General features: G+C 44.2%; 1 protein-coding gene across 4 annotated transcripts; it reads left to right on the plus strand.

Annotated features, from left to right (window-relative positions):
* Positions 1–1161: 1161 nt before the first annotated feature.
* Positions 1162–22053, plus strand: CSDE1 (cold shock domain containing E1). Of its 4 annotated transcripts, none has more exons than XM_053964161.1 (21): positions 1162–1268; positions 4630–5065; positions 8250–8448; positions 9373–9482; positions 9816–9908; positions 10426–10523; positions 10667–10748; positions 11082–11210; positions 11371–11496; positions 12229–12441; positions 14066–14206; positions 14294–14452; positions 15025–15132; positions 15915–16090; positions 16489–16601; positions 17256–17375; positions 17573–17751; positions 18707–18870; positions 19931–20063; positions 20652–20746; positions 21521–22053. In XM_053964161.1, exons 3-20 carry the CDS (start codon positions 8250–8252, stop codon positions 20697–20699), a joined length of 2391 nt encoding a protein of 796 aa, XP_053820136.1. In that variant the 5' UTR covers positions 1162–1268; positions 4630–5065; the 3' UTR covers positions 20700–20746; positions 21521–22053. The 4 variants fall into 4 exon arrangements, with proteins under 4 accessions (XP_053820136.1, XP_053820137.1, XP_053820134.1 ...); XM_053964159.1 differs by lacking the exon at positions 21521–22053 and adding an exon at positions 2144–2274 and having other exon boundaries at positions 1189–1268; positions 20652–20858; XM_053964160.1 differs by lacking the exons at positions 1162–1268; positions 21521–22053 and adding an exon at positions 2282–2464 and having other exon boundaries at positions 20652–20858.
* Positions 22054–22208: the final 155 nt, after the last annotated feature.

A 22208-nucleotide genomic window follows, 5' to 3' on the forward strand; every position in this document is an offset into this window, starting at 1 on the left:
TGCCGAGCCTTTTGCACCTGAGTGAAATACTGCAATGACCAAAATGTTGAATTTTCTCTTTTTTAAATTAATATAATCTGGAATTAGACGCATTTTCATCTTCCCTCTCTCAGTGTGGAGTAACATCCCTCCAATTTGGTCCTTGCTGTGCAGACAGAAAAAAACAGAAACTAAACAGTTGCTTTGATTGAGTTTATTGTTATTAAGTAGCAGGCAAAAATAGGCAAGGGAAGTTCAAATACGTTCAGAGAATATCCTGAGTTGGAAGGGACCCACAAGGATGGAGTCCACCCCCTGTCCACCCCAAATCCCACCCTGGGCATCCCTGGAGCGCTGTCCCGATGCTCCTGCAGCTCTGGCAGCCCCGGGGCTGTGCCCATTCCCTGGGGAGCCTGGGCAGTGCCAGCACCCTCTGGGGGAAGAACCTTTCCCAAAATCCAACCTAAACACCCCTGGCACGGCTCCATGTTCCATTTGCTGCTGTCCTGTCTAACTGCAATCTGTGACTGTAAATGGCCGGGTGTACACCGTTCCCGAGGGCTGCGGGGCATTTTTCAGAACTTGCTCCACTTGTGTTGGAAACTGGACTGGAGCTTCATGACTGGAAATGCTCTGCCTTGTCTGCAAAGTGTCTCCCCCTGATCCTCCGGACCCTCAGCTCAGGGGGAGCTTCAGCGAGTGCAAGGCTCGTGTCCCTCCCTCGAGCTCTGCCTGCCCAGCACGGAGATATTCCCCACACGGCTTCCTGAGGGCCTGGAGCGTGCCTGCTGTCCTGGCCCGGGCCGAGCTCTCCCTCCCTCACCCGGGGTTCTGTCTACTCTTCATCCGGTGCTCTGTCCCCTCTCAGCCGGGATTTCCCTCAGCCGGGGCTCTCCCTCTCGATCTCTCCCCTCAGCCGAGATTTTTTTTCTCTCTCTCCCCTCAGCCGGGGTTTTCTCTCCGTCTGTGTCTCTCTCTGTGTCTGTCTCGCTCTGTCCCCTCAGCCGGGGCTCTCTTTCCCCTCACGGGGCTCTGTCTCCCCTCAGCCGTTTCTCCCTCCCCAGGCCGCAAGGGGGCGCTGCCACCCTCACCGGCTGCCCCCCCCCATCCCCTCTGGCGCGTGCCCGCCAGCGCCACCCGCCGGGCTCAGTGCGCGCACGCGCGGCCCCGCCCCTTCCCCCCCCCTTCCCGTCCGCGGGCGGCTCTCGCGAGAGCGCCGTGATTTCTCTCCTACGTGCCGTGCCGTGCTGCTCATGGCGGCGCTGGAGCGGGGGCGCTGAGCTGTTGGGGTGAGTGCGGGCCGGGCGCCGCCGCCACCCCCGCCCGCCCCGGCGGGCTCCAGGCGCCGCGGGACCTGCGCCCGCGGATCTCTGCCCGTACCGGGGCTGTGCGCCGGGAGCCCCGCCGGGGTTGCGCGCGGGGGGGGGGGGGGGGGGGGGTGGTTGGGGGGGTGCGGCCTACTAGGCCGGCGGTGCGGGGATGGAGCGGCGGGCGCGGGGTGCGCGCTGCGCTCCGCGGGGCTCCGGGGGCGGCGGCGCCGAGGCCGTGCTGGGACCGGCCGTCCCGGGAGCCGCCGGAGCTCGCGGGCCGCGCCGGGAGGGGGCGGCGCCGCGGGGGCTCCGGGCCCCGGCGGGCGGCGGGGCCGTGCGGGCGGAGGGGCGGCGGCGGCTCCCGGCGTGCCGCGCGCGGCCCCGCCCGGCGCAGCGCGGCCGCGGCCCTTTGTGTGCGGGGAGCGGCCGCCATCGCCCCCCTTTGTGTGCGGGGCGGGCGCTGCCCCCGGCCCGTCCTGCCCGAACGGCCCTGGCGCTGTCACCGGCCGGAGCCGCCCGCCCCCGCGCACGGCGGCCCCGCTGGCGGCGGCCCCGGCGCCGCCCCTCGGCGCGGCCGCCCCTCGCTCCGCCGCCTCCATCTTGGTGCAGCGCAGCGAGCGGAGCCGCGGCAGGGACCGGGCCTGAGCGGTTCCGTCGGTCGGGGATCGGTTCTCTGCTGTCCGCACCGATACCCAGCGCCGGGCTCGTCTCCGCACCGCAGAACCCCGAAAAAATCCGGATATTTCTTTTAACGACTTTTTTGGGCTTTTTCTCCATACATTCTTTACAGATGTCCTTGGTAGTTCTTTAACTCTTTTTCCCCTATATATGTATTTTTTTCCTGACATGAAAAGGACTTCCCTGCTGTGGTGGTGGCTCGGCTCATAGCTGTCACGTACTGGCTGGGGTGCCCAAGGGCTCTCTGCTGCTTTCCAATATCCATCTGAAAAGGGATGGAGGAGCCTGATCTCCGCGGATCTGTGTTGTATGTGCACACTGAGAAGACGAAGTGTTATCTTTATCAAATTGTACCTTGGTCACGTCATAGAGGGCTGTTTCTGGAAGCACGTGCTCTGATCCACAGAGTGCACGTCCTTGCAGTTGCCTCTTTTTGTGAAGGAAATGGGAAGCAGAACAATGCTGTCATCGGGCAGGTTCCATGTGGGGCTCTGTAGGTGATTTCTGGCTGTGAGCAGCTTCATGTGACCCGCTGTCATTTAGCAGGGTCTGCACGGGAGAGGCCTCAAGAGCAGGGCCCAGCTCTTCCCTGTCTTTGCATTAAAGCTTTCAGCTGTAAATACCCAAATGCAGTGAGACTTGGGGGCTGGGCAGCTGCTCAGGGTGTTTACCATTTGAAGGAGTATTTATAGTAGCTGAATTAAAAAGTAAGGAATTTGAGGCAGATGAGCACAGTGAGATTTCTTTTTGCTTGAGTTACGCTTGCTTGATGAGTTTTTGTTTTTTTAAGAACTTTAGTAAACCCATCTTGTTATCAAATCAGACTGGGTTTTAATGGAAAGGTTTATGCCTTACTCCACGACTGATAAAATTAGCTTTAGTCATATTTGATCACATGAGGTGTTTTGATTATTAAATGAAAAAGTGATATATTTTATAGCTAAAAATGATAAATGCAATATGATAAGAGTTATATCTCTAGGAGAGCTCTAATAATATCAGTCTAATTAAATGAGAGAGAAGTATGTGAGAAGATTCCAAGTGTCTGTGCAGTTCCTGGGATGCAGTGTGCTCATTTGAGAGCTGAAATGCTGCCCCAAAATAACACTGTCCTGGAAGATTGTGGTAGCAGTTGCCCCAGTGTAATGCCGAGGTGAGAGAAAAGCAGTGATACTGTTATCTTTGCAATAGCTTTGTGTCTTCTAATTTATAATATTTTATAATCAAATCTTTCAGTGCAAAGATTTGAACAGCCCTCACCCAGTTTATTTAATCTGTTTCACATGTGTTTGATGGTCTGACAGGAAAACTCATTTCAGCTGGAAATTCTCAGTGGTGGTTGAAGGAGATGCTTCAGCTGGGGAAAATCACTGAAATACAAACTTCAGTAAAACTGGAGATGAATTTGCACATTTGGGGTTCTTGCAATAGCTGCCTTCACTCAGCGTTTTCACTGGGGTGAGGGTGAGACTTTGAAGTGTCTTTGCATTCAGGTTTCAGTCACTTAAAATGATTCTTTCAATTCACCAGAGGGAAGTCAAAGCTCAGTGTAAGTTGTGAAATTCGCTTTCCTGCTACACAGGAGAAATAGGCTTTGTCCATTTTTTTATTCTCTTTTGGTGTGGGACTTGTGGAATGATTTGGGGAAGAGTTGTGCTTCATACCTTTAGGTGATTGCAGAACTTCCAGTGTATCTGTGAGATCAGAGCTGTGCTGCTTCTCACCCGCTTTTGTCCACAAAAATATCCTCCCTTATTTTTTTTTTTCCTATCTACTGAGTAAGCAGCAAACTCAAAACTTGATTTCTTCTCACGGAAGGCTTCTATTTTTCTTTTTCTGTAAGGTTATGTTTTGTGTGGTAGGTGGCAGTTTGTCTTTTCATGAGAAAAACAGTTTCAGCGGAGTGGCACTGGAAAACTTTAGGAAGGAATTAATTACTAATTAGTAACTGGTGCAGAAAGGCTTCTCCTGGTGTTAGCTACACAAATATCACATGGAATCAACATTTTACAAAAACTGTTTCAGAAGTCCAGAGAATGGCTCTGTGTTATTTACATGCAGTGTCTGTGCACATAATTGAAAAGTTTGTTAATTTTTATACAATTCTAAATGCTTCAGGTATCACTAGTCCTTAGCTTAACCTTTGGAACAGAAGTAATTAGGAAATTTTAATTCCCATGCATCTGTACATCCTCTTGCTCCTCTGAGGATCTGTGTAAGCACTTATATAAAAGTTATGCTATAATTTAATAAGTACCCATATAAAGTTATTGATAGGAGGACTAAGGCTTGCTGATGGGTCAAATGCTAATGATCAAAATGAAGTTGCCATTTTCATGGTACACACTGAGACCTTCCCTGAGATGCCTAAGTCTCTCTGAAGAGCTCAAAATTGGAAATAACCATCTCACTGGCTTAGAGTCAGCCAGTCTTTTGGAAAACAAAACTGGAAGTGGGAATACCAAGTACGTCTGTAAAACAGCTTTTATTAACGTGGATTAAAGCTACTGCATTAAGGTAGAGGAAATGCCCCTGTTACTATTAAGACCTAGAACTGATGTGCAAGGGGGGTTGTAAGTAGATGGTCTTTAAGGTCCCATTCTGTGATTTGATGAGAATTTCTTTCAAAGTGATACTTAGTGTGTCTTTCTCCTTTCTCCAGTATGAAGTGGAACAGAACAGAATTTACCACCTGAAACTGCTGCTTCAAGTTCAGATCAGGAAAAGAATATAAGTATACCACATTGTAACAACTCAAGACCAAAGAAGAGGCAACTTACACTGAAGAAGATACAAGGCTTGATCTGAAACAAGAAGTTTGTGCCTACTCAACAGCTTCAAAAGAGCACGTCCCGACGCTGCTATAGTAGTCTTTGTTTTCTCCAGTGCTGTAGTGAAACTGCCCAGGGCAGCAGCACTTGTATTCTCTAGAGCCTGATAGATCACCTTCTTTTGCTATCTTTTTCTTTCTCTTTTTGTCTCTCTTCCTTTAGTTCCCTTTTTTAAAATAATAGCAGTCTTCATCCTTAGAAACTTGTGCTGAAACAGAAGAATCGGCAAATACTACTGAAAGTGCAATATTTGAATATCACTGCGAGGTTGGTGCACATGCTGGAGAAAGAGTTATATGTGTATTTTTGAGCTTGGTTCTTACTAAGTTTTTAACAGAATGGGGTAGGGTTGGTTAGAGTTTTTTTAATAGTTCTTGATAATTAATTTAATAGTGAGGCCCTGGCACAGGTTGCCCGGAGCAGCTGTGACTACTCCATCTTGGGAAGTGTCCATGGCCAGGCTGGATGGGGCTTGGGGCTGCCTGGGATAGTGGAAGGTGTCCCTGCCCATGGCAGGGGTGGAACAAGATGAGCTTTAAGGACCCTTCCCACCCAAACCATTCAGTGATTCCATGACTCTTTGCTGTTATGTTCATTTATTTTGGTGAATTCACAGTAGCTGCAATGTGGTTCTATTTTACAATACTTAGAACCCTTGAGAGCTGATTATTGGTGTTTCTCCCTTCTAGTAACAGTAGGTTTGTGGTTCCAATCCCTTTTCTCAAATAATTTCTCTTTAGTATTTTAATCTTAGAGCACAGGTATTTTTTTTCTTTCTCTAAATATTTATTTTGATGTGGTTAATAGTTCATATTCCTGTTATAAGATATAGGAATTTGACAGTTATCTGGAAAAGCTGCTGATACTTGATAGTATTTTTGCAGGAAGTTGCAGTGCCACCTGAGGAATCTTTGGACTGAAGTTGTCAGGCTTTAGAGGACTGATGAGGAGTTCTTTGTGCTGTGCTGCTAATGCTCCTTTAAACTCAAACTGTTCAAATGATGTTGTGCATTGTAGTCTGAGTGGGAAGTGAAGCACTGTGGCTTTCTAACCCTGAGAAAGGCTATTCTGAGCTAAACTTTAAGCTAGACTTTTGTCATTTTATCTCTCTGATGAGCCTTGAGTTCATGTTTGAGACAAGGTGTCTGTCTATTGCTTCCCTTGTATCTGAGGTGGCCATTTGGTGAGTCACAGAAGCCCTTGGCAGGCTCATTCCAGCTTGCAGAATGGGTTAATGCTGTGGCCTGTAATTCTCCTGGGAGAAGGTATAATAACATATCATTTTCTCTTCCCTTAGCCACCCTACTTGCAGGACCAGTTTATTTTTGAAAAGTATTTCAAACTCTAGGATAGCCTAAAACACTTCAGCTGTTGTGTTCCCACAAGGACATTTTCTGGTGTGGAGTGTCCTGGGGTTGCCTTCCTCAGAAGATGAGGATTATTATCTTGGAATGATGCTGATAGGAACTAGTCAGTAAACCTTAGCAGCTTTGTCAAGTGCTTTTTGTAAAATACTCAGAGAAAATATGTCCTTTAAACATAATCCAGTGCATAAAAAGGATGTGACTTTTGTCATTTGAGCAGCTTAGGCTGGACAGGAGGGGGAAGAGAACTTTGCTGAGGCAACAGTGACCCCAGAAAGGTGGTGGAACCTCTGTCCTTGGAGGTCTCCAGGACTGGAGACCTCAGCTGGACAAAGCCATGGCTGCCTTTGTTGGCAGGAGGCCTTTGAGGAGGGATGGGCTGGAGCTCTCTGTGTGTCTCTAACGGGGTCTTGTTTCTGATTCATTATTTTCTGGCGTGGCAGTATTTCATGACTTGAACATGTTAATGGTATTGATTTGTGCCACTTACTGCAGGTTGGTTGGGTAAGAATAAGAGGGCAACATTGATTGTAATTAAGAGATTGTTATTAGTTTTTAAGGAAAGGAAAAGTGAGATGTGGAGCAAGGAAATAAGCAGTGCATGTTACAGAAATGATACCACAGCAGATTCAGCAGTTCAGTGAATTCTTAAAGAGCCTTTGGTGGTAACAGTGCACTGTGGAAATGCTGACCAGTGCTGTGGGCTGGAGACTGTTACACAGTGTCTTAGGATCTTTTTGCCCCCTCAAATCACTCCCCCACCTTCTGTTACTTGTGTTTTTCTTCATCTACATCTACTCCATGAGGGTCTGAAGCAGAAGGGGGGAGAAGACCTCCTCTTCTTGGAGGTCAAAATACTGTCACTCTTTACTTTGTGTGCTTGTTTCCAATTCATTTTTTTAATATCAGTCTCCAAGACCAAAGATTTCTGCCCAAGAACTTCACAGCAGGTGGTTTTTTTTTTTTTGTGCTCTTTGATCACTTTTAAACTGATTCCCAAACAGCAGAATGAGAATGCTGTGCCTCCTAACACATTGAGTAACTCACTGGCTGTGTTAGAGTGAGGAACATGACCCTTTTGCAAGTTGCTCAGGTGTCTTTTATCTCCACTAAACACATTGCTGAATAATTTTTAATCTCTGCTTGTTGCAGCAAGAAAGCAGAGAACTGATATGATCTCACTGTTTCCAAATTAAAACCTCTGGAAACTAACAAATAATCCTGTATATTTTAAGATGCATATTGACTGTTTGGAGGGAAGAGGGTTGCTTCAGTTGTCTCTTGAATTGCAGTGTTTAGTGAGGTGTAATACATTTCATCTGATTTAATTGCTAACCTATAAGTCCAAGTGCCCTGATTTAAAAAGGAGACTTGTACATCAAAAAAGCCAATGAGTTGGTAAAGGGATTGGCTATGTTTCAAGGGTGAATCTGTGACTAGAAAAGGAAAAACACTCCATAAAATAAAATGTTTTAATAGATGTCAGTTAATTTAGGATTTCATTACACCTTTAGTGCTGTTTTCAAATTTTCTGTGTCTTTCTAGCACTTGAGCTTCTATGCCACAGGAATGTTGAATTTTGGTTATTTATTCCATAACTACAAAACTATTTAATTACTTAATAGCATTTTTTAGTGTGAAAGACTGAACACATGAACTAGGGAGAAACTATGCAGGGATTTGAACCTAATTGTGTTGATTCAGAACTGTTGCATTTTCCTAATCACCTGTTTAATTTGGGAGAGCAAATACTTCAGATTTTTTCAGGCTCTGGTGTGAAACAGTGAATGTGGGAGTACTTTGAGGTGTAATACTTGAAAAATGCCAGAAGTCTGTTCTGTTCTAAGCAAGCTTTGTTTTGGTGTTACAGTTCTGGCTTGTTTTATAAATATATTGCTTATATAAATTTTAAGGATTACTGTGTTTAAAAAGCTCAACTCTTTTCGTGGTTTTAAAACACATTTTAGGAACGTTCTTAAAACACATTTTAGGAAGGTGTCAGTAACTACACAAGCTCTTACAGTGTGGTGGGGATGTGAAGGAAGGAAGCTGATGCTGTGTGTTGTTCTTTGCTTCGCGTGGTGCAGATGAGCTTTGATCCAAACCTGCTCCACAACAATGGACACAACGGGTACCCCAATGGTACTTCGGCAGCGCTGCGCGAGACCGGCGTCATCGAGAAGCTGCTGACCTCGTACGGCTTCATCCAGTGCTCGGAGCGGCAGGCCCGGCTCTTCTTCCACTGCTCCCAGTACAACGGCAACCTGCAGGAGCTCAAAGTAGGAGGTACCTGAGCTTTGGCACCAGCAGCACGCTCTGCACTCGTCAGAAAATACCCTCTGCTGCTTCTGGGGTGTAGCGGTTTTGGTTTGTTAATTTCAGATTTTCCGAATTTTGGGATTTCCTAATTAATGCGCTGATGAGTGTGGTGAGCTTCAGTGTTGGTTAATTATTAAGGGGTTTATTTCTTGCTGTGAGATAGGATTAGGAGAAAGGTAAAGTAGGTTTAAAATTTTAAAAGGGTATAAAGAAAATTTTATTGCAAGTAACGAAAACAAAGTAGTAAGAATCAAAACAAACTCTTTAGAACACTTCTCTCCCAACAACCTTTTCTTTTTCACTGATAATGTAAAGAAACAGCCTGTAAATAAATCACTGCTCCTGGTGAGAGCCCTTCCCAGCACTTTGTGCAGCTTGTGGTACAAACCAATGTGGAGAAGGAAAAGGTGCAGTGTTAGGTCAATCTTGTCTAGCTGAGATGGGAGGCAAGTACTCAGACTGTGGGAGAATTTACCTCTTGTGCTCCCTATTTCTTTGGTTAGAGTTAGTTTGAGGATGGCCAGGTGTTTTTCAGCATGAGGAGGCTGCAACTTCATGCTGACAATTACCGTGAGACTGAAGTTACTAAACTGTTTCATGTTGTGTTGTCTGGACTTTAGTGTGGAGTCTGCTGTGCAGCGAGCAAGGCAGGGGGAGGGAATTGCTGTGGAATTACACCAGAATAGTTCATTGGCAGCAGGAGATAATAAGCAGAATAACCAGAAAATTTTTGCAAATCATGTGTCCTTCCTTGGTAAGAAAAGGACTTGAGTTCTACTTGATTGTTTGGCTACAAGCAGTGAATTAAAGGCAGCCATTTAGTGATTTTTGTAAAAAACCCCAGTCCCAGCCAGAGCTCTGACAGCATTGCAATATTTGCTTGTCTTGCAGATGATGTTGAGTTTGAAGTGTCTTCTGATCGCCGAACTGGAAAACCCATTGCTATTAAATTGGTGAAGATAAAGCCAGAAATTTTACCTGAAGAACGAATAAATGGACAAGTTAGTGCCTATTTTCTATACCTGCATCCTTTCCATCCTTTACTCCAATACAGAAAACTGGGTTAATTGAGCATGGATATTAACTACCTTCAGTATAGTTACACTGAAATATATTTCAGTGTGCTCTGGTAAAAATTCAGAGGTTCAGTTTGAGCTCTTACTTGGCTCCAAATGCTTCTTAGAGCCAAGAGGGGTTCTGTGAGATTGAAAAGTTGCAGTGTGGCATTCCCTGCTGAATGTGTAGTAGAGGATACTGAGATTCATTTTGTGTACAACAATGCCACTCCTGAAATGACTAGCAATGGATTTTTTTTTTTTTTTTTTGACTGGTAGGTTGTGTGTGCTGTTCCTCACAATTTAGAGAGTAAATCTCCAGCTGCCCCGGGTCAAAGTCCAACAGGGAGTGTTTGCTACGAACGTAATGGGGTAAAGCTTGCGTATTTTACTTGAACTCTTCACTGGTCCATCACTGCGGTCTGCGTTAAAAAAAAAACAACAAAAAAGCAGTTTAATGTAGACAATTGACACTGCACTGAAAAACTGTGCAGTTTGTGGCCAAAAAAAAAAAAAAAAGCATGCTTCGGTAATTACTATGAAAAATAATGTTATTTAGACAGTTTGCTTGCTTGTATCTGTGGAGAACTTCCCAGAGACAAATAGTTGTTCTCTTTTAAACTTGATGAAGTTCATGTCTCCTTACCTTGAACTTCTAAACTTTAGAAATTGGCCTTTAAAGATGGTCATGTACAGAACCTTTCAACTTAAGCTGCTTGTTACATACTCACCAAAACAGCACGACAGAAAAAGAATTTTTTGCATGCCATGCTTATTACTGTTGATTTTCTCACTAAATTAAGCAGATATTGTTATTACAATTGTGTTAATCTTTCTTTGAAACGACTATTCTGCAAATCGAGTAACTTTAGTTAATGTTAATTTACAGGAAGTATTTTACCTGACTTACACCCCAGAGGATGTTGAAGGAAATGTACAGCTGGAAACAGGAGATAAAATAAACTTTATAATTGATACAAATAAACAGTAAGTTGATAATGCTTTTTTGGCTTCATATTTTGTTTTAGTAGTCAGGCAGAATTTATACCTATTCCAAGAGTTATTATATGAAGTATAATCTTGGTTAATTGTTTCAGAGTTTTCAGATTTTTTTTTTTACTTCTCTCTAGTACTGGTGCTGTAAGTGCTCGTAACATTATGCTATTAAAAAAGAAACAAGCTCGCTGTCAAGGAGTAGTCTGTGCCATGAAAGTAAGTGATTTTAAGTTTCATTTGAAAATGAAATGCTATTTTGAAGAGTGCTGTTCAAAGTAATGCTTAAGTTATTTAGAGCTGTTAACAGCTTGAGCTGCGGGTGTAAATTGTGTGGAATGGTTTAAACAGCTCATCTTTGATACTGATACTATTGTTAATAAAGAAAGTTCCATTTATTTCTGTTCGTATATTTCTTGTGGCAGTGAGCTGTGTACACCTCTAAGTGCTGTGCTGGGATTCAGAGATTGTTTTGTGTTTAACAGAATCTGTCAAATGATTTATTGGTATGTTCCAATAATGGATGATTAAACACTTCTTTTCTGTCCACAGGAAGCCTTTGGATTTATTGAGAGAGGTGATGTTGTGAAGGAGATATTCTTTCATTATAGTGAATTTAAAGGTGACCTAGAAACCTTACAGCCTGGTGATGATGTGGAGTTTACAATCAAAGACAGAAATGTAAGACGAAATCCAGTAAAACGGAAGCAAAGGGAATAACTGCACAGCTCTCTGCTTTCCCCAGCTTTAAAAAAGGGGGGAGGAGGTTCACTGAGGTTCATTGGGAAATGTCTGTTACTTTCTCTCTTTTCTTAGTGTTTGACTAATTTTGTGCTCTTAGGGTAAAGAAGTTGCAACAGATGTTAGACTGCTGCCTCAAGGAACTGTCATTTTTGAAGATATCAGCATTGAACATTTTGAAGGAACTGTAACCAAAGTAATTCCAAAAGTACCCAGCAAAAACCAGGTGAATTTCAGTCGTTAAATAAATTTATGCATTGCTGGTTTGGTTGTATTGAATTTCAGTCAATAACTGGAAATATTTGTTCCCATTTCCCAGTACCTGTTTGCTGCGTAAGCATCATGTCAGAATTAAGATTTACTCTTTTTCTTAATTTCAAATCCAGAAAGGAAGTGTTAAGGTAGTGGTACATGATGGAGTGTGTGTTTAATGTTACAAATACTTCATTGTTTCAAATACTTGCTATAAATTTTTGTGGAGTTAGGACATATCCTTAAAGCAAAAGACTAGGGAAAAAGAGAAAAATATTTACTGGGATAAGCCAGATCTATGGATTCTTGTGAGCATTAAGTTAATGAGGCTTTTGGGCTGTAATGTTTGACTTGGAGGGGTGTTCATGTGCACTTCCACTAAGGTTTTAGATGAGCCTCTGTTAGTGTGGGAAGGTTTGGGGTGTTTTGAAGACTTAGTAAGAAAGAGCCTGCATTTTAGAAGTGTTATGGTTATAAACTTCATTCTTGAAATAGAGAGAATTCCTTTAGCAGGAAGGCTTAAAAAACCTTCAAGCCGGCCGACAGCTCCAAAAGCCACCTTGCATTGGGCACGTTCCAGATGAGGAGTGGTGGAGATGGAGCAGAGGCTGAGTCCAGCAGGACTTGGCAGGAGCCCCTGTGCTGTTGGCAGCTGTGCTGAGCCCTGCAGGTGAACTCAGCTTTCCCTTGGGTTTTCTGTCCCCAGAGCGATCCGTTACCCGGCCGCATCAAAGTGGACTTTGTGATTCCTAAAGAGCTTCCCTTTGGGGACAAGGACACAAAATCCAAGGTGACCTTGCTGGAGAGCGACCACGTTCGGTTCAACATTTCCACGGACAGGCGCGACAAACTGGAACGAGCCACCAACATTGAGGTTCTCCCCAACACCTTCCAGTTTACTAATGAAACCAGAGAAATGGCAAGTATCCCTCTCTAAACATTCCTAATGCTTGAGGGGAAGTGAAAGAAAGACATGAGCTGGGGGCTGTCTTCTACAACAGATACCAAAATCACTCGTGTCTTCCATTGCCTGCTCTGAAATCCAGCTCTAGGTCTTGCAGTGCAAGCAAAGCAGAAAATTCAGAATTAATGCTCTGCATCTTTGCCTTAAAAGAATAAAGTTGTAACTATTTTTTAACATTTAAATGAAATTATATTAGGAAATTTGACCTTAACTGGCCCTCTTGGATGGGATTGCTGGCTGGTTGTAGCAGACAGAAGTAAAGTAGTCTTGAACTGACAGTTTAAAATTCACATACTTGAGTCTAAAGAGGTAACTACTCATCTTCCTTTGGAAGACCCTGGGACTACCCTGGTTTAGGTAGTGAAAAGTGTAAATAATTGGAGGAGCTTCTGTATTTCAAGTTTTTTGGCCAATCTGTGTCTGAGGGTCGAGTAGAAGGATGGTAAAGAGCAGAGTTCTCTCAGTACAAGAAACTCTTTGTGGATTACAGGGACTAAGATGGATGTGCTAATGAGTATTACAGAATACCTTTCATTCCTGTAACTTGGAATGTTGGTTCTGTTCCAGCTTGACTGTAACTGCTTTCCTTTACAATTTGGAGTTCAGTTACAGTGTTGTCACAACAGTGTGCTGTGAATTATTGTCCCTTGGCTTTAAAAAAACCCTGAGTTTTGATTTCAACCTTTGAGATTTTGGGTTTCTATCCTGTAGACTTCTTGTATTTCTGCTCTGGCTACATAACACCTACCTGCCTGAGTTGAGCTGTCATGGGGGTGATAGGTGCAGGCAGCTTCTAGAAAGGTTGGTTGGTTTGCTGGAGTTTGTGAAAGCTGTTTAAGAGAAGAATGTTCCTAAAGGTGGAAGGTACCTTTGCACTGTCATTCAGATCCTCTAAGCTTGTCCTGAGACTTGCTAAACTCTGTATTAAATGGGTTGAAGACAATATGTTAATGAATTCTACCTTAATTCTGGCAGCATCTGGTATTAGGGTTTGGTTTTTGTCAGTATGTTCTGTTTATCACGCAGCATTCCATTTTTAGTGGTTATCAGGAAGGCCACTAAACTCCTGTGTCACATGGGAGTGTGTTCCCAGAACACACCCACGGGTATGGGAGACTTGTTTAACAGCTTCTTTATAATTCCTTCATTTGTGACTGCAAATCTGATGGTTTTTCTGTTAAACTTTCCTCTGAACACTGATTTTATTTCCTGTTCTTATAGATGGTTGTATTTTTAGTGTGTGTTTGTATGTTTAGTATGCTCTTATAGATGATACAGTGTTTGTAGAGCTGCCCCATTGTGTTCCCTGTACTGGCAGGTTCTTTAGCTTCAGTCCATGAATTAATATTCTCCACCTCACTCTTAATCATGAGTTGACTTCAGGAATGGGGTGGGAAGAACTTGTCTGCCTTTCAGGTTGACCAGGGCTGTGAGCACCAGGGTTTGCAAGGAAGGACATTGTTTAAACCAGGTGTTTGCCTAGGATTCAGGCCTTTCTGTCCACTCCTGACACGTGGAGCAGCTGGACAGGTGTCACATACCAGGGATCAAACTGCAATTGTTGGTTTGGCTGTTCCAGGGTGTGATTGCAGCAATGAGGGATGGCTTTGGCTTCATTAAGTGTGTGGACAGGGATGCTCGGATGTTCTTCCACTTCAGTGAGATCATGGATGGAAATCAGCTCCATATTTCCGATGAAGTAGAGTTCACCGTCGTTCCTGTAAGTGGGATTAAAACTCCTATAAAATCTCAGCATTTAAGGGAATTATGCACAGTCTGTCTATAACCTGATGGATTTCTTTTCCAGGATATGCTGTCTGCCCAGAGGAACCATGCCATAAGGATTAAAAAGCTCCCCAAGGGCACGGTTTCCTTCCACACCCAGTCAGAGCATCGCTTTGTGGGCACTATAGACAAAGAAGCCACTCCAGCCAAAGCCACTAGCCCAAATAAAGGCAAAGAGAAGGTAATGCTGCTCTTCTGCTTGTGAGCAGCTCTTCTGCGTTCCTGCCATTGCAGACTGAGGCTGCTTCCTTAAAATCTCTAGTTCAACTGGGTTTGAAGCACTGTTCATTCTGTATAGCTGTGAACTACAGCTGATGAGAGCAGTCAGTGCAAAATAACTGCTCTGAACAAGATAATAAAAGTATTGTTATTAATTATTAATGATCACATTGTTGTTGAGGAAAATTTCCAGGAAATTGATGAGGAGTTTCTTTTTGCCTCTCAGTACACAAGATTTTAGATAGAATTATTTAAGTTTCACGGGAAGAATCTCTTACTGTTTTGTTCTGCTGTTTTAAACAATGCCAGAATACTTAGAAGTTCCAATAAATGCTTCCTGGAGCTGCTGGCAATATTTCATTGCCTTTTAAAATACTGTCTGGCATCATTTAAAGCTCTTTACCCAGAGTTTGGTTGTGTTTTTGAGCAATTATTGTAAAACCACTGGGACTCCAATGAGCAGTGCTTGAACTGTGTGTAGGAAACTGTTCCTAAAGAGACACTGATTGCTGGATTCTCACCTCTTGTTTTCAGGAAGCTGAGGATGGAATAATTGTGTATGATGACTGTGGAGTAAAACTGACCATTCCTTACCAGGCCAAGGATGTGGAAGGATCTACTAATCCCCAGATAGGAGATAAGGTAAGAGAATTAAGGGTAGTATTGGGAAATGCTGTTCTGGGCAATGTGGGGTGTGAGCTTCTCTTTGCCTTTACTTGGAACAAATGGAGGACAAGGTGTGATATCACCTGGAATGGTGTGTTCAAATGAGTCAATCTTCTGTGAGTAAAAAATACCCTCCAAAAATACCCTGGTGATACATAGATGGAAATAGTGTCTTACTGTGTAAATGATGCTTTTTAAACAAAGAAATTTTATCACTAAATGGACACTGCTTGTCAAGAGGAAATTAATTAGCATAGAGACTAAGATAGATATTGAAGTGGGAGAATATTCCCTCATGAGCATATTAGCCTGAGAGACAATGGAAAGGGAAAAAGCTTGGAGATGGGGAAGAGCAACAAAACCCTCAGAAGCCATTCTAGTTACTGGTTATTGTCTCTAAAAACTGAAACATGGAGTGAACTGAGGCATGTCCCACTGTGGGCCACTGGTGAGCAGTGTAGGGAAAGGAGGTGATCCCCATGGACAGAAAGGTTCTCATGTTTAAGGGGTGGAAAGCTGAGTGCTGGAGGCTGGCTTGCCTTGCAGGTATCCCAGGTGTGGTGCTGCTCCCTGGAATGCAGGAAAGTCAGTGACTGACATGGTTATGGGAAAGTAGTGACTAGGAAATGACTTTCCTGGAGAGACCAGGTGCTGCTGCAGAGCTGCACAGCTTCAGAATTAATTTGGGGTTTTTTTGTTGGTGGTCATGGTTTTCTTTGTCTCTTTCTGTCTGGTATTGATGGCCATGTCTCCACCAGGTTGAGTTCTGTGTGTGTGAGGTGAAGAGAACCGGGCTGCAGACGGCTGTTTCTGTCAGGATGCTGGGACGCAACTACAGCTCCAAGAGGCTCTTGGGATACGTGGCAGCCCTGAAAGATAACTTTGGGTTTATTGAAACAGCCAATCATGATAAGGAGATCTTCTTCCACTACAGGTGAAAGGCAATTTTATTATTTGATTATGTTCTTTTTGAGGGGAGTGGGAGGGTGTGAAGTTTTGTTGGGTTGAGTGTTGAACCCATTTGCACTTTACACACACACAATATATCTATATTTATGTATATGCTTAGATATCTACAGTTTTATTTCTCATTTCTGCTGGACTGGTTCAGGCTTTTCTGTTAGTCAGCAGAACTGGGGTTCTGTGCCTCTAATTCCCAGGCCAAGAAATCCAGTTGTGTTACCTATTTGAAATGCTTCATTTTCCTGAACGAAGGTTCCTTTTGAACTGATGAGGGATTTAAATAATTTCTGATAACTGATGTGGATATTGGGTGAGCATCACTATTGTCATGTAAATAAAGGAAAACTGTTTATCATTCTGTTCCTGTAGTGAATATTGTGGTGATATTGATAGCCTGGAGCTTGGAGACACTGTGGAATACAGCTTGTCAAAAGGCAAAGGAAACAAAGTTAGTGCAGAGAAAGTAAACAAAACGCATGCAGGTAAGGCTGTACCTGGTGTTTTCTGTCTGCAGGGCTCTTGGCCCATGGTGAGGGGTAAAGTTTGTTAATGGTCCATTTACAATTGGAGCTGAGAGCAAGAAGATGCTCAGTGTGGGGTGGTCATTGGTTCCCTGAAAGCTGCTGCCTGTGTTTGCAGAGAACAGACAAGCACAGGCCAACAGTTCTGTGCACAGTAGCAATTCTGTGGACCTTTAGTGTCCTCAGTTCTCCCCTCACTTGGGGCTTATAAGGAGAGGCTGGATGGCAGAACTGGCCAGATCAGTACCTGCACTTACTGTGCTGTACCTCACAGAGGAAAAGATTGCAGGAGCGGGGCAGATGGTGGGGGGGAGGGTATTAAGGACTTGGGGGTGGAGGGAATGCATACTTCAAGATTATTGGATGATTAACATGAGTAGGGAATGTGGAAGAGAAAGGAAGGAAACACTTTGATTTGCTTTTCAACCTTCCTGACCTGAAGTTTCTTGAGAAAAGTTTTTCTACTTCCATGTATGATATGTCAGTGTGATTTTGATTTGGTGTCATGTAGTGCAAAATGTTGACTCCTGGTCGATCTGAATCACTTACTTAAATCAGTTTTAAAATAAACTATGATTAAAACATCCTATTCCTTTGTTCTCTGTCTCTTTTCAGTGAATGGTATCACTGAAGAAGCTGATCCAACTGTTTACTCTGGTAAAGTTATTCGTCCCTTGAGGAGTGTAGATCCCACACAGACAGAGTACCAGGGCATGATTGAAGTCATGGAGGATGGTAAGATTGGTTCCTTTTAATTAAGTGTTCTTTTCACAAGTTTCACAAGTGTAAAAAGAGCTGTTGGAGATTTTGTTCACACTACAAACTGTATCCACACAGCTAGGCTGGCTGTAAAAGCAGCATTTATAACATTGGAAATCTGACATCAGTTGGCAAAGGCCTCTCAGTTCTGTCTCATACTTTCCCCCCCCTAGGTGAGATGAAAGGAGAGGTCTATCCCTTTGGAATTGTTGGCATGGCAAACAAAGGTGACTGTCTGCAGAAGGGGGAGACAGTAAAGTTCCAGCTGTGTGTGCTGGGTCAGAACGGGCAGACGATGGCTGTGAACATCACCCCGTTCCGCAGGGCCACCGTGGAGTGCGTCAAGGACCAGGTGAGTGACTCTGGGCCCCAGGGCCGTGGTGATGGGAAATCACTGCTCCAGCTGGCACAGAGCAACTCAGAACCACTTCAGCACTCAGGGAGCTGTGCCCAAACAGATTGCTCTGGACTCCAGCTCTAGGGAGCAGGTGTGGTAACCCAGGTTATGCCAGATCCTGGTGTGACTTGAGTAAAGGTGGGCTCAGAGCCTGGTTTGGTGCTGAAACATCAGAACTGCTGAGCAGCAGATAATTCTGAAGATTTGGGTTTGAGATGTCCTAGAAATTGCTCTAACTGGTTTCTGCTGCACAGAGCATTTAAAAAGTGTTCAGAAAAACAAACAAAACATGCACATACTTTGCTTCTGGAAGAAGCTTCTTCGCAGTTTTAAGCAGTCAGTGATTACAGCTCACCTGAAGCGCAAAGGTTGATCTTTGCCCTTGTTGCATCTTGGAATGATTAAAAAGTTAAATGCTGCAAATGCTTTCTGGTTTTATATATACTGTGCAGCACTGATCTCCAGTCATTTATGGAGAGGCTGGATGAGTATTCCTGGCCTATACATGAGTAGCATTGAAAATAGAAAATAAATGGCTTCTTATCCCAGTGACAGGCCAAAAATTGAGTGATTGCTGTTGTGTAACTTCAGGGTGGAGTTTCAGAGCTTGGGGCACTGCTCTTCTCTGTTTAATACAGCTGCCAGCACTTGGGGGCAGTTTTCAGAACTTGTTCTATAGACTTTAGAATTTAAATGTGACTTTACAGCACCAGGAAGAGTGCCTGGATTTCCATAAGTGTTGTTTCCAGACAGAATGTTCTGATCACTGCAGAAATTGCATTTCCACTTCTATTAGGCACCACAGTCTTGAAGTTTTATTTAAAAGTAGTTAAACTACAGTGATGAGTAAGTTACTGCATTTGTCTGGATGCAGAGCAAATCAATAACCTTGTGATGTGTTGCTTTTCAGTTTGGTTTCATTAACTATGAAGTTGGTGACAGCAAAAAGCTCTTCTTCCATGTCAAAGAAGTCCAGGATGGTGTGGAGCTCCAGGCTGGGGATGAAGTGGAGTTCTCCGTAATCCTGAACCAGCGCACAGGAAAATGCAGTGCCTGTAACGTGTGGCGTGTCTGGTGAGGCTTTGGGATTGAAGGGAGTGACCCTGGCACAGTGTCTGCATCCCGGCAGAGCCCTGCAGGCTGCATCTGCCTGAGCTGGATGTTCCTGCAGCAGGAGCTCTGGGCTCCAGCTGGCTCCAGGGAGAGCCGCACCTGAGAGCTCCCAGCTCTTCAAGGAGATCCAGTAGAGGCAGCAGCAGCACTCCCAGCTCTTCCTAATTAATGGCTTGTTCTCTTTTTAACGTATTCTTAAACTCCCCCTGTAGCAGGAATTTGGATACAGGCTTGCAAGTGGAAGTTAATGATAAGGAAACTGATGGCTTTCCTATGTGGGTGCTGGCCTCTGGCCAGCACACTCCACAGTGCTGCCATCTCTTTCTTGAAGAGCAGCTTTAATTTTTAAATAGAAAACTCATGTTTTAGAGACTCTTCTTTTTGGCATGGCATTTCTTACAAGTGATGGGTTTGGGGTTTTTTTTAACTATATGCACACTTGAATAAAACTGCATAATTTGTATTTTGTTTAAGCTTGAGATAGCACTTCAGCAGTAACAGCTAATGTTTTTGTCTCAAAATTCTGTGTTCCCATCATCTTCAGAGATGTTAATGCTCTAATGATATGCTGGCAACTTGCAAGCCTTTATTATTGCAGTTTAATCACAGAATGGGTTGGAAGGGAACCTAAAAAATCATCTCATTCCACCCCTGCCGTGGGCAGGGACACCTGCCACTATCCCAGGTTGTTCCAGCCATCCAGCCTGGCCTTGGAGGTTTTCAGGGATGGGGCAGCCACAGCTTCTCTGGGCAATAGAAATGTAGAAAACACTGGTTAGGTGTGCATGAGAGTAAATACAAGACCCCTGGTCCCTAAAGAACACCCTCTGGAGATCACTGAGCTCCTGCTAGTGCAGAGTCCAGTGTGGACAGCCAGGTTTGGGGCAGGGCCAGCCCGTCAGCCATGTCTGCTGTCACACAGCATCAATCCTGCAGTAAATGACTGTGCTCGAGGCCTGGGGAGCCTGGGGTGCCTTGCCCAGCTCGGGGGTGACCCTGCCCTGTGTGTGCTCTCTTGCAGCGAAGGCGCCAAGGCCGTGGCTGCTCCGCGTCCCGATAGACTCGTGAACCGTTTAAAGAGCATCAACCTGGACGATGCCAACGCCCCGCGGCTCACGGTGCTCCGCCAGCCCCGGGGCCCCGACAACTCAAAGGTACTGGTACAGGGACTGCCTGGCCAGGGGAGCACTGCACTGCTGCCTCTCAGGGGCCTGAGCTGTGTCTGCCGCTGTGCTGTAGCGAGCTCTGCTGGGTGAGGGTGGATTGTGTTTGTGCACGGTGCTGTTCCCTGTGTCGGTGCTGTGCTTTCAGAGGAGCACATGGGAGAGAAGTAACACACTGCTGCCCGTGTTGGAGCCTTTCTGTCATGGTTCATCTTCGTTTGCTCTTCATTTATAAACCTCAGAGAGAGCAAGTGAAGTCCATTTACCTAGACATGGCTTTCACACAGTGTTCTGGCACTTCTTGATAAGCAGGAGAAAAATGTTTGGAATCTCTGTTGTGTTTTGGACTACCAAGAACACCCCACACAACCTGTTTTGTTGCTGTCTCTGTTTCTGAAGACAAACATGACTAATTAGAAGGGAGCTGCTTGGGTGGAACAGACCAGGCTCTGCCTCAAAGCCCAGTGGCAGCGCCAGGTTCACGGTTGGACTTGATGATTTTTAAAGCCCTTTTCCAGCCTAAATGATTTCATGATTGTGTGTTGCCAGAGCTAAAAGTGTGTTCTGTTTTCCTTGCAGGGATTTGGTGCAGAGAGAAAGATCCGCCAGGCTGGTGTTATAGACTGATCCCAACCCCACGGCGACGTTGGGCCGTGCGGTGGGGCTGGCGAAGGGTACTGAATATCTCCCTGTTCACCCCTTCCTCCAAATTCTCAGAAGCTATTCCACCAGTTTTAACACCTTCTCATGTTATGTTTAAAATTAAATTTACGAAACCATTTTAAATTTCTGCACAGTTGCATTCTGGAGAACTTTAAGGTGGCGCCTTATAGTATCACATTTTAGAAGCTTGTTTTGAATGGTGCATTTAACGCAACTGGTAACTGCAATCTCCATTGCCTCTGTGAGTAAACATAGACAGCTCTGCTCGGGCAGACCTTGTGGAATTCTGCACTACAGTTATTATGCTTTATCCTTGTTTTTGGCCAAGGTTTATTATGCCTTAGTGCTCAGTTGCATTATCTTCCTTCCCAAGTGGAAGGGAAGACTCATTCAGCTCACTCTGTTCAAATTCTGAGGAACATGTGAGGGTGGAATAAGTTCTGTTTCTATCAGATGTCCACATTCAGATACCTTGAGTTGATGGCCAAATGTTACAGTGTTTTCCTAGTTCATTTAACTTGACTCCTTTAGCCAGTCCTTAGAGCTCAGTGCAAGTCTCTCCCAGGGTCGGTGGGTTTTGTAGTGTTCTGGAACAGACAGTGCAGAATTTCATAAGGCTGAGGTGTGCCATCAGTGTGGTAATTTAAATATATTTAAAACAATGCACAAATCTGCTGCTGCTTAGAACACTGCAGCTTCTAAACCCAGTTTCTTTTACTGATTTAAATTTAAAAAGAAAGAAGTTGTGCCTGAAGTGGATACATTTTTTTTTGTTCTTTTTGCAGCCGGCACCCAGTGTACTGTAAGAGAATACTTAGGCTTTCCATAGCTGTATTGAGACTTTCATCAAGGTGACTAGTTGATGTCTGTGTGCTTTTTTTTTTTTTGTTTTGTTTATTTTTTTGTTTTATTTTATTTTTTGTTTTGTTTCGGTTTGGTTTTTTTTTTCCCTCCCCTGCCCCCCTCCCTCCATTTCCCCAGTCACACTTTATCAAGCAAGAAAACTGAATGATTGGTCTAAGTATTACTTTAACCAAAAAGATCAGGAGTTACTTTTTGGAATAGAGGGCAGTACTGTGGTTTGGTTTGGGTTTGTTATGTTTTGTTTTGTTTTGATTTTTTTAATTTTTTTTTTTTTTTTTTTTTTTTTTTTTTTTTGGATGGTTTTTTTTTTCATGTTACCTCTATTCTCAATTTAGGGTTTTCTTCTCTGGGAGATGCATTATCTTTGTAAAACAAAACATTGCTTTCTCCAATTTTTTTTCTGTTAATGGCAAAGAATGGAAATAGAATAAAGTTTTACTGATTTTGAAAAAAGCCTCGCTGTGCTCAGCCTCTTCTTTCCTCAGTGGGGGCTGTGTTAGACCTGTGTTGTCCCCTTCACAGGCTCCGTCCTGGTGCCTCCAATTCTCACATCACCCTGAGGGATTTCTGTGTTTTATTCCAGTTTGCACAAAGCAGGGAGTTCCCCAT

The sequence above is a fragment of the Vidua chalybeata genome, chromosome 24, assembly GCF_026979565.1.
Source record: "Vidua chalybeata isolate OUT-0048 chromosome 24, bVidCha1 merged haplotype, whole genome shotgun sequence".
NCBI classification, from domain to species: domain Eukaryota; kingdom Metazoa; phylum Chordata; class Aves; order Passeriformes; family Viduidae; genus Vidua; species Vidua chalybeata.